The sequence below is a fragment of the Cetorhinus maximus genome, chromosome 7 (assembly GCF_964194155.1).
Source record: "Cetorhinus maximus chromosome 7, sCetMax3.hap1.1, whole genome shotgun sequence".
Taxonomy (NCBI): Eukaryota; Metazoa; Chordata; class Chondrichthyes; order Lamniformes; family Cetorhinidae; genus Cetorhinus; species Cetorhinus maximus.
In genome coordinates, this window is record NC_135885.1 from 74,441,592 (window position 1) to 74,461,384 (window position 19,793).

General features: G+C 41.5%; 1 protein-coding gene across 3 annotated transcripts in view; it reads right to left on the reverse strand.

Annotated features, from left to right (window-relative positions):
* sytl2a (synaptotagmin-like 2a) overlaps window positions 1–19,793 on the reverse strand; it is a 160,025-nt gene that overhangs the window by 65,544 nt on the left and 74,688 nt on the right. For 2 of the 3 annotated variants that reach the window (XM_078545715.1, XM_078545714.1), the window contains exon 6: window positions 19,169–19,280. In XM_078545715.1, coding sequence (XP_078401841.1) covers window positions 19,169–19,280 — 112 coding nt within the window. Of the gene's footprint in view, window positions 1–2,222; window positions 3,348–19,168; window positions 19,281–19,793 lie in introns of all 3 variants that reach the window. The other variant, XM_078545716.1, reaches the window with a different exon arrangement.

Here is a 19,793-nt window from a genome sequence, read left to right on the forward strand (position 1 = left end):
TGATATTTGTCTATCCGTTAAGAGGCAATGACCCATTTATCTTAAATGGGTAAAACAACAAGCAGAAGGACGCTCAAATAAATTAAACATCCATCTGTTTATATTGTCTGCAGCCATCCAATGGGTGGGTTTTCTTAAACAGTTCTTCTAAATAAATAAACCAGCTTGCAACTATATTAAATCATGAGGCAACATAATGAAAAACTGAAACTTTTTAAATTTGTGCTTTATGTTATTGAACATCTATTATTCCATTTTAATGAACTACAACACATGCTAAATAATGGACATCGGAAATGACCCAAAACTAACTGGAATAAAAGTCTCTCAATGCTATTGATTCAGATTCGGAGCTACTTAAGAAAAAGGTAAATTTGAGGTTATTGTTGAAGTATATAACTTAATTTTATGATATTTAAAAATCAAGTTTATGCTTGAAATATCATCAAGAAAGTAAAAGCTTTCATGTGCTTAAGTATCCCCTCAGGTTAACATAAAATAATTGCTTTATTTGGATTCTCTTCACAGGTTGTAAGAGAACTTCAAACTATTGTATACAATTAAATGCCAGGATTCTTTTGATGGCCCAGGAATAATCTACCACAAGACAGGTGCATTTGTTTAGCACTGTTAAAAGAAGCCAGTTAAGACTAGCTACCTACAGTTCGCCATTTGCCAACTTTAATATAAGGAGGCACTTGCACTGTAACGGACACTGGACAAAATTAAAATTGTTGGGGAGAAGAATTTACACTTTAGAGAAGTGCCATCTTGACCAAAAAGAAAAAAACCTGTCCAACAACCCTTTTTCGTTTGGAGAGGAGAAAAACCAAAGGTTTATTTGCCCTTTGTCACATGGTGATAAGCAAGCAATATGATTAAGCATTTTATATTATTTCCTGATGCATATTCTGACAAAGAGAGACAATAGCTTTAAATCAAAATTTCATATCATCAATATAAAGATGAATAATGTTGCCAAATATGAAACTTCCAAAACCATATAAAAGTAGCTTGTTTGAAGTATTTCCATCTGAACTTTAACAGATAGATACCGAGCTGAATGAGAAAAAGCAGAAAGAGTATAACTGATCCCCAGTGTTAATCTGAGATGAATTGTTTGTCTCACCAGGAATCAATTAATTGTCACAACATAATGGTGGCAGTCCTGTAGTCTGCATCAGATTTCAGGCAGCAAGTTTCAGCAATCCAGAGTCTTTCAAAGGAATCAGGTCAGGGTTATTGCTGAAAGTTGCTGCTTCTGGCAAATGGAGGAATCTAAATTGAAGAAATTAATTTTAAAATAAACATGAAAGGGCAAATAAAACTAAGCATAGTACATAAAACAAAAGCATTTTAAGGTGACCCACATGCCCATATAACTCCAATCTTTCATTTAACCCAGGGAATTCAAAATTTCCCCTGTTCCAGTAAATTACCTCTTCATTCAATTTCGTTCTGTAGCCAGTGATAGTCTAAGTCTCTGATTTAACTGGATGCAAAATATGGACGAGATGAATTCTATATGCAAAGTCTGCCATTCAGCTGGACTCTCGCAAGACAAAGGTTTCATCTCAGATTTAAGGAGCATGCAGAATGTACCTTCAGTACTGCTCTCCAAAGTCAGCACTTATGCTTCCAGAAAAGAACTGCAATCTTTGGGGATCTAAGTCCTATGATTTATGTTTGTCTGGTCTATCACACTGTTCCAAAAACATTAAACTCTCCAATTCATATCCTAATCCTGTTTAGATGTTTTTAAATGTAGTTTATTAATCATTAACTCCCCTCTTATATCTATTATTTTGACATTTATTTCTTTCAAGCTTCAGGTAGTCTATATTCTGAAATGTAGCCAAAATAACTGGTGATCAATTAGCAAACAAAACAAATGTTATTGTTCACAGTAACAAGTGAAGTAGTCAATGACAAAATGTTTATGCAGGACATCTTAACAGAAGAGTTTGTTTAGAAAATATTATGGTGTTCAAACCCTCTTCAAAGAAATAAGTTGCAACTACCTTCTTTTATCTTGGGTTACATTTTACCCCCAAAATTGATTGCAATACAATTTCCTAGAATATTAGATGTGGTGTAATTAAAAGAAGAAAGTTGAAGTTCGAACAGATAAAAATCAATATGCAATCATACCACCAGTAGATAACAGAATGATTGACATGATTCTGATTGGCAATATTTTCTTTCCTTAATAGCAATCTTACCAACATTGTGAAAGGACAGATTTGATGCAGGATTCAGTCTTCTGTTGGCTTCATTTTCCGTTAGTATCTCACCTGTGCCCATTTCGTGGACTTGGTTAGTTGGCTTACCAGAACCATAACTTGCTAAGTGACTATTTGTATAATTTGTTGCAGGCTTGGACTGAAAGTCTGAGTTGGACTGAAAGTCTGAGTTGGACATAACATCATCATCATCTTGGTTCAGGTACAATGGCTCTGTTTGTAAAGAAGGTAAATTATGCAAATCAGAAAACCCATTGGCCTTATGTGGATTTTCATTTTCTTCTGCGCTGTCCATTCTGCCTCCATTTTCTTCTGCACTGTCCATTCTGCCTCCATTTTCTTCTGCGCTGTCCGTTCTGCCTCCATTTTCTTCTGCGCTGTCCGTTCTGCCTCCATTTTCTTCTGCGCTGTCCGTTCTGCCTCCATTTTCTTCTGCGCTGTCCGTTCTGCCTCCATTTTCTTCTGCGCTGTCCGTTCTGCCTCCATTTTCTTCTGCGCTGTCCGTTCTGCCTCCATTTTCTTCTGCACTGTCTGTTCTGCCTCCATTTTCTTCATCTGTTTCCTCCAAATAATCAGTGTCTAGAAGAGAATCTTCACCAATTTTGGAAGTTTTGTTTGCACTATAAGGCTCTAGTGACTGTAATATCTTCTTTTCATCCACATTTGTAGAGAATCTCACTTGCTTTGACCTTTCAATACTATTGGGTGCAAGCAATTCTTCATTCCCAACAGCTGTATTAATCTCTGTTGGTCCTTCTGGAATGGTTTGAGGAGAGGCAGATATCTTGCTCCTTGAGTCCTGAACACTGATGTGTAGAATTTCAGAATCATTGGAGCTTGAACTTGGGCTACGTTTCAAAATGCTCTTAGGAGTTGTGGAGTTGCCACTAAAGCCATTCCAATTTGTGTGTCCTGGTGCAGTGTGAAGTTGATCACCATAGGTTACAGAGTCTTGCAGTTTGTAAGAATTAGTCCCTAGCTTTGGCATTGGGTGCCTTGCTGAATGATTATTATCCTCTGCAGGAGATGGTTTCTTAGTTTCACGAAATTCATTTGAGGGAGAATGTAATCTGGAAACATTATCCTTTGGTTGAGACAACCTCTCTGGAAAAAAACAAGGGTATACAAGGGCAACAATAAAAACAATTTCAACAATTACAATATAGAAATTAATCAGTAAATTACATCCAAAAGGATATAATTTTAAGAGATTAAAACAATTGTATATCAAGGTTAATCTGTACATTTAAAATCCACACTTGTTAAATAAAAATCCACCTCGTAAAACATTATTTTCCACAACCCGAAATTCAGATAGAAGAAATGAATGGTGCCAATGCCGAAATAAACAATGCCAATGATGATCATAATTATGCAGATAATGTAAGTAAAATTTAAAATATTACAGCAGCTATAAAATAAAAACTATCAATTCTATCAGAACTAAAGTTTGAAATGGTTACACATGGATAGAAATAACTGTATGTGGGAAACAGTGAATTAGTATTTGGGAAACAGTGAATTAGTATTTGAAAACTGAATTTTATATTTAAAATTGAATATTGTCTAATTTACATTTTCTAAACTTCAGTTATTTGAATGGTCAACAGACATTTAGACAAACAGAAACAATTAAATTGCACACTTTTTAAAAAAGGGCTCACCGTCTAAATAATAGACAATTTTAGATTAGGTAATGAAAACTAGGAAAGGATAACGTTAGGGATATAAAGTGAAACACTTAAGGGGCTAAGTTGGATAGGACCCAAAAATAGGTGCAGGGAGATATACATAATTAACCCGCACTCTTGATTAAAATACCTCAATTCACCACACCCTTCACACACCTACCAACAATCTCTTTCAATCATGACTCATAACTGACATATGCTTCCCTGTACCCTCACTTTTGGTATTAATGCAAGCCTCATATCCATATCTCACAGCATGCAGACACTGCCAGCTATTCAACCATGTCAGTCAGATAAACCAAATAAATTGAAAACATTCAGTGGCATATGTCCACACTTCCCTCTCTTGCAGGACAAGGTGGTGTACAACCAGCTGATGCAGGGACTACCTGAAAGAGACAGTCCTGGTCATTATTAGAAATGACAATTGCTTAGCCCATGGCCAGCAGCGGGACTGAAACCACTGAAGATAATCATATCCTCTTACCTAATCCTTCTCATCACACTTTCTCCGCATCCCACAATTGCTTCTGACTTAAAGTGCCTGTGGTATAAGAATGCACTTCTTACTTTTCCTCCCTCCTCTCACCACAATCCTAGCCTTGTGCCTTTCTCTTTACAGATATGTAAGAAATGTACTTTAGCTGAACAATGAAGGAACAGCAAAACGATAGTTAAGACGACTATATGCAATTTCACACTCAGCCACTAGCTCAGATACTGACCCTGTGCATAATTTGAGGATAGCTTGGAGGCAGGATCTACAAGTGGTGAGATGCATGATGCAAGTGACCTACAGCCAGAGCAAAAGGCAAGGACAGTGTAGGTGCCAACTCAGAGGGAGACATCACACAGAAAGGTCAGATCCAAAGGACTTGGATGAGGACTTCGATGGAGCAGGCTACAGAAAAAAGCTGAAGTGTATGCACCTTGAAATCTTTGTTGCATTGGGAAGCCTGTGCTCAAAGTCAAGGAGAATAGAGAAGCCCAGCACCAACTGGCACATTACTTTGTGCAGCCCACCCTTTTCAGCATGAAAGTGGTGGTCACCTCTATTAGCACACTTACATAGTGTCTGAAAGCCAACATATCTTAGCTTCAATTGCAGCATAAGCAACAGCCACTCAATGTCTGAATGTTGCATTGAAAGCCCAAACTCCAGGCTTCCATGCAAGCTCAGACTTCTGCCATCTTGGCTCTGGATTACAGCGTGCAAAGAGTTTGCAGGGTATCACAGCAGTTAAGCAATGTATTCTCAGCAGATTACTAGGATTGGTGAGGCATTGCTCCTTAGTGATAATAGATCCATGGAGTATGAATCTGCTGACCTCTGAGGATCACAGTATTCATGCACCCATCCCTGCCACTCCGAATGCCCTTGCTGTTGCCAGTCAGGTCAGACTGCTGCAGCTCATGTCGAGATGGTGCAGTCTGAAGCCAGGCCTTCTAGGCCCAGGGCGCTCAAGGTCATCCTCCAAAGCCATCTGCAGTCTCCTCCACTTAAAGTCAACGGCATTCTACCATCCACGCTACAGCCACTGGGGTGTGCTGTGTAGGAGCAAGAAAACATGCAAAGGCAAATGGAGGACAGGCACTAACAATGTACAATGCAATATAGCTTGATTACATTTATAAATTGGTTTGGAATATTTATATTGTAGATTTCATTTTTCCATTGTGACGAGGGCAATAATGTGAGGGGCAACGGCAAAGAAGGTAAGAAATATGGATTGTTGATGGCTGGGGAAATTGGAAGAGTGGTTCCTGTATCTCACTCAAAGTAATTCTCCATGTACAGCCTGGGCAGAAAGAGGCTGTCTAGGTTGCCAGGTCCCTTTATCTTGCTTCTCCTCCTCCCACTTCTAGCAGCTTGCTCTGCTGTGGTCTCTGACTCTCCCGGTCATTTATTTCATGGGGAAGGCCTACTAATGCACCTATGTCTAGCAGAAATTGGTTTGTGGAGAAGCACTGAAGTCAGGAAAAAGTAATTTGCAACTTGAAACAACTATCGAAAGCAAATATTTGTAGAATTGTACCAACAGCCAGGAGAAATCAACCTGCACTAACCTGTTTGAGTGAGATACATTAATGACTAATCCAGTTTTCCCAGTCATCAACAGTCCATACTTCTTACCTTCTGTCACTATCCATCAAATCATTGATCTGGCCACAATGCAAAAATGAAATCACCACATGTAAAATATTCTAAACCAAATTTAATAAATGAAATAATGCTATATTGCATACAAAAAGCAACTATCACCCTTGTGCATTCTGTTGGTGCTGGTCCTCCATTTGCCTCCAACTAACCAATTATTAAATGGTCCCTTTAAAAGCATGGTCGGTGGATGGAGTTGTGGTCCTTCCTGTTGCATAACCTCAGATGGATAAGCATATGTTAAGAGAGGGTGTCAGCTGGAGTATTGAGCTCCAAAGTGGCAATGCTGGCATCAAATCAGCATGGTGCATTGATTAATGTCATCATTATGATGTGATCTGCCTGCTCTACATACTTCCAGGGGAGGTTAACTGTGCATGCACTAACTCCTTCATCAATACGACATCTAGCACAGCGGTTCCCAAACTTGAGGGTCATAACCCCAAGCAGTGAATGGAGTCATCATCAGTGGGAAGAAGAGAACACTAGAGGTAGAAGGTTCCAGCCAGGGACCCATAGTGGTAGTCCCCAGCACTGACAAGGGAGCATCAGCTCCAAGCCAAAATTGGGAGGCTAGAAATTAGGGCTGGAAAAAGGATGAAGGCTTTCATTATGGGCCGAGAAGAGCACTCCTGCTCCTCTGCACCCACAAGGAATGCTGAAAGACCCACTTGCCTTGGAGAGCTGGCACCTTCCAGACCCATGAACTCTACCACCTAGAAGGACAATGGCAGCAGATGCATGGGAACACCACTACCTGCAAGCTCCCCTCCAAGTCACACACCATCTTGACTTGGAATTATAATTGCCATGCCTTCACTGTCATTGGGTCCCTTTCCAACAGCACTGTGGGTGTGCATACACCGCATGGACTGCAGCAGTTCAAGAGGTGGCTTGCCACCACCTTAAGGGCAATTAGGGATAGGCAACAAATGCTGGCCCAGCCAGCGACATGCACATCCCATGAAAGAATTAAAAAAAAACTATTTCTGCAGATTACTCACTTTTAAATTTAAATCACTGCATTAATGATATCATCGGGCTACAACTTTGGTATGGTAATTAGGCTGCTGCCTGTCTTTTGGGAAGTGATTGCTTTATTTTAAAAATTTTAAATGGGGCATTGCCCAAACCTCGTTTTACCCCTCCATCCCAACCCTCTACTGCCCGTCAGTTGGGAGTTTAAAATAGAGTTCCCAACGTCCATTGCTTTCAATAATTGCAAAAGGAATGGCTGTACCTGTGGAAGTGTATGACAGCAAGAATCAACATCTTCAGAAGGGCAAGAATCGGAAGCGGCCAGAAATAAGGCCACTCGAAAATAAGAAACACGCCTAAAAGCTCCCACTGAATTAAAAGGTTAGAATTAAGTTGCTTTTGTTGGCATCTGGGGTCGCATTAATCTTCAAGTGTTAAAATGGGAGTCGTATTGGGAAATAGTTTGGAAAACGTTGGCCTAGCGTGATTCATGGCAGAAGTGTGCATACATGCGTCAGACACCATATTGATCCATGATCAGCATAGCTCCCAAACAACAGCACTACTGAGCCTATTTTTATGCCCTTGGGACCTTTTCATAACAAGTGTGCAAAATGCCAGTTGAAATGGCACAAAGATGCAATTAAGAAGCAAGGAAGGAAATTATAAGTCACTATACTTTAAAAAGAATGGAGCAGGACAAAAGACAATTCTCACTGATACAGAATAAAACTACTGAAGCTTCTTTCAATTTTACATCCAGTTTGAAAGGGAGAAGAGTGCGGGTCTAAGACTAGTATCTTAAACTTAAATAAGGGCAACCATGTGGGGATGAAAGCTGAGCTAGCTGAAGTGAACTGGGAAACTAGGCTAGAGAATAGATCAATAGAGAAGCAGTGGCAGACATTTAAGCGGATATTTCAGAATACTCAGAATAAGTACATTCCTACTAAAAAGAAAAATTCTAAGGGGAGGACCCACCATCTATGGTTAACTAGGGATGTTAAGAAAAGCATCAAACTTAAGGAAAAAGCATATAACTCTGCAAGATGAGTGGCAGGACTGATGATTGGACAGAATATAAAGAACGGCAGAGAACGACTAAAAGGTTAATCAGGACAAATAAATTAGAGTAAGAGGAAGCTAGCTAGAAATGTAAAAATGGATAGCAAGGTTTTCTACAGGTATTTAAAAAGGAAAGGAGTAAGTAAAATGTGTTGGTCCTCTTGAGAGTGACAGTGGGGAGTTAATAGTAGATAATAAGGAAATGGTGGAAAAAATGAACAAATATTTTGCTTCTGTGTTCACCATAGAGAATACAAAATACATTCCAGTAATAGCTGTGAATCAGGAGGTGAATAGGAGAAAGGAACTTGGTGAAATTGAAATCACTGGGCAAAACGGTACTGAGCAAATTGATGGAGCTGCGGGCCGGCAAGTCTCCTGGTCCCGATGGACTACATCAAAGGATCTTAAAAGAGGTGGCTAATGAGGTAGTCGATGTGCTGGTGTTAATTTTCCAAAATTCGCTAGATTCTGGAAAGGTTCCATCAGGTTGGAAGGTAGCTAATATAACCCTCTATTCAAGAAGGGAGGGAGGCAGAAAACTATAGGCCAGTTAGCTTGACGTCTGTCATGGAGAAGTTATTAGAATTGATCATAAAGGAGGTTATAGCTGGGCACTTAGAGCTCAAGGCATTTGGGAAGAGTCAGCATGGTTTTGTGAAAGGAAAATCACAGTTAACCAATTTATTGGAGTTTTTTGAAGGAGTAACATGCGCAGTAGATAAAGGGGAGCCTGTAAACGTACTGTACTTGGATTTCCAGAAGGCATTTGATAAGGTGCCACAATAAAGATTATTATGGAAAATAAAAGCTCATGGTGTAGTGGGTAACATATTAGCATGGACAGAAGATTGGCTGGCTGGCAGGATGCAGAGAGTATGCATAAATGGGTCTTTTTCTGATTGGTAGGGTGTGACAAGTGGAGTCCCACAAGGGTCTGTATTGGAGCCTCAACTTTTTATGATTTACATCAATTACTTAGATGATGGGAGTGAAGACATGGTAGCTAAATTTGCAGATGACAAAGATAGGTAGGAAAGTATGTTGTGAGGAGGACATGAGGAGGTTGCAAATGGATATAGATAGGCTGGGTGAGTGGACAAAGATCTAGCAAATTGAGTTTAATATGGGAAAATGGGAAGTTGTTCACTTTGGCAGGAAGAACAAAAAAGCAGAGTACTACTTAAATGGAGAACGACTGCATAATTCTGAGGTGCAGAGGGATCTAAGTGTTCTAATATGAGTCACAAAGTTAGTATGCAGGTACAGCAAGTAATTAAGAAGGCCAATGGAATGCTATCCTTTATTAAGAGAGGGATTGAACATAAAAGGATGTTATGCTTCAGTTATACAGGGCATTGGTGAGACCGCACCTCGAATATTGTGTGCAGTTTTGGTCTCCTTATTTAAGGAAGGATGTAAATGCATTGGAGGCGGTTCAAAGGAGATTTACTAGATTGATACCTGGAATGAGTGGGTTGTCTTATGAGGATAGGTTGGACAGACTGTGCTTGTTTCCACCGGAGTTAAGAAGAGTGGGGTGATTTGATTGAAGTATACAAGATCCTGAACGGTCTTGACAAGGTGGACGTCAAAAAGATGTTTCCTCTTGTGGGTGAGCCCAGAATTAGGGGGCACTGTTTTAAAATTAGGGGCCGCCCTTTCAGGACAGAGATGAGGAGAATTTTTTTCTCTCAGAGGGTTGTGCGACTTTGGAATTCTCTGCCTCAGAAGGCGGTGGAGGCAGGGTCATTAAATATTTTTAAAGGCAGAGGTGGATAGATTCTTGTTAGGCAAGGGAATCAAAGGTCATTGGGGTTAGATGGGAATGTGGAACTCGAAACGCAAGATGATCAGCCATGATCTTATTGAATGGGAGGGCAGGCTCGAGGGGCCGAATAGTCTACTCCTATTCCTATTTCTTATGTTCTTAATTTTGCTGTTAATCTATATTACTTACGTGTAAAGCAGACTAAAAATTGTGGGCCATAACTTACGAATTCTGGGGCAGTGTATCTGGGGGTTACCCCAAAGGTGTGCTGGGAACCCCCCACCCCCTCCAGCTAATGCCCTCTCAATATGTGCTCATCTATCTGATGTTAAGCAGCAAGAAGAACCACAACACCATCCACAGACCATGCTTTTAAAGGGACCATTTACTAACACGTTAGTTGGAGGCAAATGGAGGACCGCCAAACAACTGCAGACAGGCACATTGTCCAGGGCCACAGTTGATCATCCCGTGACACAGGATGTTAATTTGGTCAACAAGGTCAAGTCCTATTCCCAGTTCATGGCAACACAATTGCCAACAAGCTCCAAAAAGCCACAACATATACATCAAGAGCAGATCCAGGATGAAGACTGCATCCACATCTGTCAGTACTGCATGCAAGGTTGGCCACCGCACTGCATGCAAGGTTGGCCACCGCACTGCATGCAAGGTTGGCCACCGCACTGCATGCAAGGTTGGCCACCGCACTGCATGCAAGGTTGGCCACCGCACTGCATGCAAGGTTGGCCACCGCACTGCATGCAAGGTTGGCCACCGCACTGCATGCAAGGTTGGCCACCGCACTGCATGCAAGGTTGGCCACCGCACTGCATGCAAGGTTGGCCACCGCACTGCATGCAAGGTTGGCCACCGCACTGCATGCAAGGTTGGCCACCGCACTGCATGCAAGGTTGGCCACCGCACTGCATGCAAGGTTGGCCACCGCACTGCATGCAAGGTTGGCCACCGCACTGCATGCAAGGTTGGCCACCGCACTGCATGCAAGGTTGGCCACCGCACTGCATGCAAGGTTGGCCACCGCACTGCATGCAAGGTTGGCCACCGCACTGCATGCAAGGTTGGCCACCGCACTGCATGCAAGGTTGGCCACCGCACTGCATGCAAGGTTGGCCACCGCACTGCATGCAAGGTTGGCCACCGCACTGCATGCAAGGTTGGCCACCGCACTGCATGCAAGGTTGGCCACCGCACTGCATGCAAGGTTGGCCACCGCACTGCATGCAAGGTTGGCCACCGCACTGCATGCAAGGTTGGCCACCGCACTGCATGCAAGGTTGGCCACCGCACTGCATGCAAGGTTGGCCACCGCACTGCATGCAAGGTTGGCCACCGCACTGCATGCAAGGTTGGCCACCGCACTGCATGCAAGGTTGGCCACCGCACTGCATGCAAGGTTGGCCACCGCACTGCATGCAAGGTTGGCCACCGCACTGCATGCAAGGTTGGCCACCGCACTGCATGCAAGGTTGGCCACCGCACTGCATGCAAGGTTGGCCACCGCACTGCATGCAAGGTTGGCCACCGCACTGCATGCAAGGTTGGCCACCGCACTGCATGCAAGGTTGGCCACCGCACTGCATGCAAGGTTGGCCACCGCACTGCATGCAAGGTTGGCCACCGCACTGCATGCAAGGTTGGCCACCGCACTGCATGCAAGGTTGGCCACCGCACTGCATGCAAGGTTGGCCACCGCACTGCATGCAAGGTTGGCCACCGCACTGCATGCAAGGTTGGCCACCGCACTGCATGCAAGGTTGGCCACCGCACTGCATGCAAGGTTGGCCACCGCACTGCATGCAAGGTTGGCCACCGCACTGCATGCAAGGTTGGCCACCGCACTGCATGCAAGGTTGGCCACCGCACTGCATGCAAGGTTGGCCACCGCACTGCATGCAAGGTTGGCCACCGCACTGCATGCAAGGTTGGCCACCGCACTGCATGCAAGGTTGGCCACCGCACTGCATGCAAGGTTGGCCACCGCACTGCATGCAAGGTTGGCCACCGCACTGCATGCAAGGTTGGCCACCGCACTGCATGCAAGGTTGGCCACCGCACTGCATGCAAGGTTGGCCACCGCACTGCATGCAAGGTTGGCCACCGCACTGCATGCAAGGTTGGCCACCGCACTGCATGCAAGGTTGGCCACCGCACTGCATGCAAGGTTGGCCACCGCACTGCATGCAAGGTTGGCCACCGCACTGCATGCAAGGTTGGCCACCGCACTGCATGCAAGGTTGGCCACCGCACTGCATGCAAGGTTGGCCACCGCACTGCATGCAAGGTTGGCCACCGCACTGCATGCAAGGTTGGCCACCGCACTGCATGCAAGGTTGGCCACCGCACTGCATGCAAGGTTAGCCACCGCAGTGTCCCAGTGGAACAGTCATGAAAATATACTTTGAACGATGGAAGCACTTCACTATAATTGATGACCTGCTGGTGTATGATGAGCAGTTGGTAATTCCCATCTCACTCCAACCATAGGCACCACAGAGTGCAGAGCACAAGCCCAATCTGCAGTGTGGTGGCCGGGAATATCAAGAGCGATTAGAGATGATTTCACACTGCCAGGTGTGCACACTGCACAACCAGTCCAGAGGGAGCCCCTTATCTCCACCCAGTTCCTTACCAGACCGTAGGAACATCTGGGAATGGATCTATTTATGTACAATGGCAAATCCTTGCTCATCATTGTCGAATACTTCTCCATGTGGATCAAGGTGAAGCGTTTACACACAAGGACCACAGAGTTGGTCATTAGGTCATTGAAAACCATATTTACAACACATGGCATTCCGGACCAGGTGGTGTTCAACAACTGCCCGCAATTCGCTAATGATAACCTCACCTCCTTTCGCTGAGAACAACGGATTCCAACACCAAGGTATCTGTCAATCCAATAGCAAGGCAGAAAGGGACGTCTGCACTGTTAAAACCCTCCTGAAGAAGAACAAGGATTTTCCAGTGGCACTTTTGATGTACAGGTCAACTCCATTGTCATGTTGATTAGCACCATCAGAGCTGATGGGCAGAAAGCTTCATACTCAGCTCCTCATGCTGCCCAAGAAATTAATCCCACGATTAGCAATCCAGGACTATCCGAAGGTTCAGAATGGAGAACAATCCTACAGAAAAAGCAAACCTCCACTTACAATAGGAGGTACCGTACCAGAAACATGCCCAAGGCTGAAAAAAGGAGACAAGAGATCTAGGCAGCAAAAGTGTCATCGTCCAAAGGAATGGTGATCGATTACTTGATACATATCCCAGAAGGCACAATAAGGAGAACAGGAGAAATCTCATCTTTATTCCTCAAGGAGAACCTCCCATTATACGTTTGGGAGAGCCAGATGTTGGGAGTCAAGCTGATAATGCACGGATACTGTAACTCTTACCAAAGACCAACCAAGTCAAAGTAAAGAAGTTAAAAGAGGAGACTACTGATCTTCCAAGTCTCACAAGGAGACAATCAGAGAGAGTTGTGACACCTCCAGGCAGCTTAAAACTATGAAGTCGGAGACTTGGGGAGAGAAGTGGTAGTATGTAAATATAAATGTAAATATATTTGGACAAAGACTTGGGGAGAAATGTAGTATTAGGGTGCTCAGGACTGAAAGAGTTTGTACGGTACTGGAGAAACAGTACTGCCCACATGATTATGTAAGAGAGAATCACGTGCCTAAGCGTCTAGAAGGAGAAAGCTCATGGCTTAGACTGATCAATACCTGTAGTCTTGTACATCATGCAAATAATTATGTTTGTCCAATAAAGTTATAACTGTGTCTCCACAACCTTCCTTAGCCAGTCACAACCAACTTACAACAGATTTAACATCTCATCTGACAGTTTAGCACTCCCTCAGTACTGTACTGGAGCATCAATCTAGATTTGTGTTTAGGTCTCTGGAGTGTGCCTTAAACCTGCAACACTTGGGCTCTACTTAACAGCCACAGCTGACATTACAATTGTTCCTAGTTTCGCATGCTGACCTTCAATAGGGATGGAAACAAAAATACTTTTTCTAATTATTGCCTAACTACTTTATATTGAAAATATTTACATTTTTAAATGACTGAGGATTTGAAATAGCACAATTAGTGACACAGCAAAAAGGCAATGGTTCAACGATAATAGCACAAAGCACTGATCGGCCTGATTATAAACATACATCATATGAACCCAAAAGATTCTTGCCACAAGAACATTTCCTGCAAAAAATATAAAGCAAGATAAAACCAGTGCTACAGTAGTCCGGAAGGAGGAAGCAAAATTATCCTGTAAAAGACAAGACATCATGAAAATGGATGAATTGGAAAGCAAAACATCTGAATGAGATGATGATGATGCTTGAATGTTCCAAACTAAAAACAAAACAAAATCAGGGTAATTTTAACAGTGGAGCAGGTAATGAACCTTTAAAAATATATATCTTAAAATCCAATTAATGTCTCAACTTATTTTTTAAAAACATATGAATATAAAACTAATTTACTTATGACATATAATTAAGCCAAGTGACAGGAAAGCACCATTCAGATTGAACACCACTGCAATTTGTACTGCAAGCCTATGATTGGCTGACAAAATGTATCATCTTTAATCCTTGACTCTGAAGGGTAGACACAAATTGACAAATTCTGAGTGTGGCCTATATGTCTAAATGGCAGGCAGCCCTGTGACTGAAACTTGAGGCCATATGGCTCAAATCAGATTACCATCTAACTCCACAAATGTGGGTTTCTGTTTGCAAAAAAAGTGTTCTGACGTGTATTAAGTCCATTGGACAGACTTTCTGTTTTTCCAGAAGTACCAACTCTTCAACTGGGTACATTTACAATGTATCATCCATGTTCTTTTAGAAAAGGCAAAATTTACTAAACTCATGTTCTTCTCTCGGTTAAGTAATTTTTAATTAGCTTTGTTGCTGCAAGGTGTTCACAAACAGAGAATAGAGAATGCAGGTGCTCAAGATGCACCCATACTGGCCCAGGCACTCATGTAACACTGAAATGCCCTCTGAGACAATCTACATACTCCACCAGGGAAAATGCCAAAAGGCAGCAGCGGGCAAGATCCTGGTGTAACTGTCAGAATTGCAGCCCAACAATTTTTGGACCTAAATAAAGTCAAATATTATTTATGGGATGAGAATTTGTTTTTTGGTAATCTCATTCAGAAATTGTTACTGCTAAGAGTGAATGAGTTTTCAATGTGACCATTAAGGTGTGTCCATCTGAGTCCACTTGGGAGAAAATATCATTGGTTAGTTAAGTGGAAGCTTACTCTGCTATACCTCATTAGGGTGCATTTGATGCGGACAATTATGGAGACATCCTTTAAAAATAGAGTGGATTTTCTTTAAAACTTGGGTTACGTTTTATGCATAAAGTAGCTTGTGAATGAAAGTTTTTTTTAAAAATTGGACAATTTGAAAAAAGAAAATGAAAAGCGTCCCATTTCCCAATAGGGATATTCATCCTGGTGAGTGTGAAACTTCAGCAAAAAGTATTCAAAAATAAGTTTCTTGATGAAGAAAGTTAATTAATCCACTCCTCTTCTCATTACTTTTAAAGGATGTCTCAATGCTTTATCCCAATGAACATGGTCACTGAATAGAGGGAACAGTTTCCATTAACATTTTGTCCTCAAGGCAAGATCATAAGAAATAGGAGCAGGAATAAGCCATTCAGCCGTTAGAGCCTACTCTGCCATTCAATAAGATTATGGCTGATCTGATTGTAGCCTTAACTCCACTTTTATGCCAGCACCCCATGACCCTCAAATCCTTTGGTTGCTCAAAATCTAACTCGGTCTTGAATATATTCAAAGACAGCCTCCACTGAAATTCCCTTCTACAGAGAGCAAAGACTAACAACCTGCAGAAGAAATTCCTCCTCATCTGACTTAAATGGGAGACCCCGTTTTTGAAATTGTGTCCCCTAGTTCTAGATTCCCCTACAGGATGAAACATCCTTTCAGCATCCGCCTCTGTCAAGCCCCCTCAGAATCTTATGTTTCGACAAGATCAGCTCAATCTAAACTCCAATGAGTATAGGCTCAACCTGCTCAACCTTTCCTCATAAGACAACCTTTTCATCCCAGGAATCATTCCAGTGAACCCTCCCTGAATTGCCTACATGAAAGTTTATGCCTCCTTCAGTAAGGAAACCAAAACTGTGAACAGTATTCCAGGTGAAGTCTCAAATGTTCTGAACAGCTGTAGCAAGACTTCCTTACTTTTATACTCCATACCCCTTGCAATAAAAATCAACATGCCATTTGCCTTCCTAATTACTCTCTGTACCTGCATGCTAACATTTGTGATTCATGTACATGGATGCCCAGAACCCTCTGAACTGTACCATTCAACAGTCTCTCTCCATTCAAATAATATTCTCATTTTTTTCATTCTTCCCTCCAAAGTGGGCAACCTCATATTTTCTCATACTTTACTTCTGCCAAACTTTTGCCCACTCACTTAACCCATCTATGTCCCTTTGTAGGCTCTTTGTATCCTCCTCACAACTTGCTTTCCTACCTAACTTTCCTACCTATCAGCAATTTTGACTACAATATGCTGTCCCTCCATCCAAGTCATTAATATATATTGTAAATAGTTGAGGCCCCAGCACTGATCCCTGTGCCGTTTGCCAACCTGAAAATGACCCATCTATCCCAAATGATTTTTCTGTTAGTTAGCCAATCCTCTATCCATGCTAACATATCACCCCCAACAACCTGAACTCTTACCTTGTGCAGTAACCTTTTATATGGCACCTTATCTAATGCCTTTTGGAAACCAATCTATTGGTAAGTTATTGTCTGAAAGTGCTGAGGAAAAACAGAGCTCACTTTAGCAAAACTTATTGTACATTTGCTGATGGGAAGTGTATGAACATGGTTTGATTAGAAAAAGGTAGGTTCGCATCAAATTATTTGACAATTTATGATAATTCTCCAAACTTTTTCAGCAGACTCACTCGTTCTCATTATGAACTAGAGAACATAGCCTTTCAATAGAGCAGTTGCCTCCTCACCAGTTTCCAATTATTTTAGCACTCAAATGTTAACACTATTAAGTTCTAAGTTGCTTGTCATTTTTCAGAATGTTTACTTTTTAAACTTTTTCATAGTGTCATACTTCTGTGACCCTAATGATGAATTTTGTAGGAGTCAAATTTCAAAAATGATCACTGGTAGCATCCATTGTGTTTTCTTTAAAAAACTAACAGCATTTTCAATATGATAATGGAATTGAAGCACATTTACTCAGTTTAAACCAAAATTTTATTCACAAACTCAGCCCCGTTGAATATTTTAAATGAATTATTGGAATTCCGTCCCACAAATAGCTTTAAAGATGGAAACGATTTTATTTTTTTCTTAAAGATGATATTTGATGTCAGAAATATTAAATCAGTATCATATACCTGTATATCATTGCAATAAATCTTTATATTTTGTCATCACCAGTGAATGGCTAATTTGAATTCGGTACTTTTTCCCCCCAGATTTTTCAATTGAAAAGTTAAGCAACAAAATGCAATGTTGAAGCTAGATTTCTTCACAATAGTGCATATAGGATTCAGAATACTTAAAACGATTGTGTTTAAATAAGGGCTAAAATTTTCCATCTTTACATGGTGTGCAGTAACCCCTTAATTAATGAGAATTTATTGGATTGTTATTGCTCACTTTAAAATGAAAATCAGATTGAGAATGATATTAAAATATTTTATCTTTTTGTTAGCCCATTGCAATAAGGACAATTATATTGAATGTGCAAGGGCAATGGAGTATGTTTTAAATGTATTCTTTCATGGGATATGGGCAACAAATGCTGACCTTGCCAGCAATGCCCATCCCTGAACTTGAACTGAGTGGCATATCGCACCATTTCAAAGGATAATTAAGTCAACCACATTGCTGTGGGTCTGGAGTCACATATAAACCAGACCAGGTAAGGACAGCAGATTTCCTTCCCTAAAAAGGACCTTAGTGAACTAGATAGGTTTTTTTAACAACAATTGACAATAGTTTCATGGACACCGTTATGAAGACTAACTTTTCAACTCCAGATTATTAATTGGATTTAAATTCCACCAGCTGCTGGGGTGGGATTTGAACCCTTGTCCCCAGAACATTAGCCTAGGCATTTGGATTACCAGTCCAGTGACATAACCACCATGTCACGATCTCCCCCAAAGTAAGAAGTCTTGCTACAACTGTACAGGGCATTGGTGAGAGCACACCTAGGAGTAAGGTGTACAGTTTTGGTCTCCTTACTTAAGGAGAGCTAAACTTGCATTGGAGGCAGTTTAGAGAAAGTTCGCTAGCTTGATTCCTGGGATGAATGGCTGTTTTATGAGGAAGGCTCGAGAGAGGTTGGACCTATACTCATTTGAGTTAAGAATGACAAGTGATCTTAAAGAAACAAGATTCTGAGGGGGCTTGACAGGATAGAATCGGAAGGGGTTTTTCCTCCTCATGGGGGAAATCTAGAACTAGGAGGCGCACAGTTTCAAATTAAGGGTTCTCCCACTTAAGATGGAGATAAGGAGGAATTTCTTCTGAGTCACTAGTCTTTGGAATTCTCTATACCCTAGAGAGCAGTGGAGGCTGGGCCATTGAATATATTCAAGGTTGAGTTAGACAGAATTTTAATCAAAAAGGAATTAAGGGTTATAGTGGGGTGTGTGGTGGGGGGCGGGGGGCATGAAAGTGGAGGGGTTGAGGCCACAATCAAATCAAGCCTGATCATATTGAATGGCAGGGTAGGCTTGAAGGATGGAATGGCCCACTCCTGCTTCTATTTCCTATGATCCTATGAAGAAGCTTTGGAGTGATTTTTGTAAATGTTTGCAACCAAAGCAGATGGTCCGTTTAAAATTTTATTAATGATGTTAAGGACTTAATATGCTAGCTGTACAAATGAATCATACTGACTCCAAGTAAGGCTACTAGACAAAAGTTACAACTATCGACAATACTGCAAAGTATCAAATTATAGTTAAAGAACCTGATGTTGGTGGCTCTATGGCTGCCATCAGCATTTATAGACCATCTTCCAAGACTAGTAGTCCAGCTCACCTGCACTCATCATTAGATATGGGTGTCGAGCAATCCAATTTAGAGAAAATGTTGCTACCAAGTTGTGAAGAATCTGCAGTCCAACCTAAGATAATAGGATGCAGTTGAAAGAGAAGATATTTACTCTAAGTGGTTTATTGGTAATCACCTGCTACAGGAGTCATAGATGTTGACTCTGTTCCAGCAGATAGCTGTGGTCTTTCTCCTCCATTTGGACTATCATCTTCCAAAAATGATTTGTTGAAAGGGTTTTCTCTTTGCTGAAAAATAATTGTCACAAATTGGTAAATGGGTCGTAATTGACAAAACAAAAACAAATAAGGTGTCAAATGGTGGTGACAGCGGCAGAAGTTCAGTGTGGTCACAGAATCTATTTGTGAATATCCAGAGGGCCAAATTTAATAAAAGTATCAGCTAGATTCTTTAGAAACAGAGAAGGTGCAGAAGAGATTCACTGAAAAGATATCAAGGATGAGAGGGTTTAGTAATGAAAATAAACTACATACACTAGACTCTTCACATTAGAACAAATAAATTAATGAACCTTTTTAGAAATATTCAAAAGAAGATTTTGATACAGTAAAATCATGAAAATCTATTCCAATTGATTCATGATCAATTACCAGAGGGTTTAAATTTAGGGTCACCACTAGCAGGAACAAAGGGAGAGTTTAGGAGATTTTTTTTTTAATGCAAAGGGTAGTTAGGACATGGAATGACCTACCATAATATCCTTTAAACAGGAAATGGATAAATATATGAAATACAAAAAA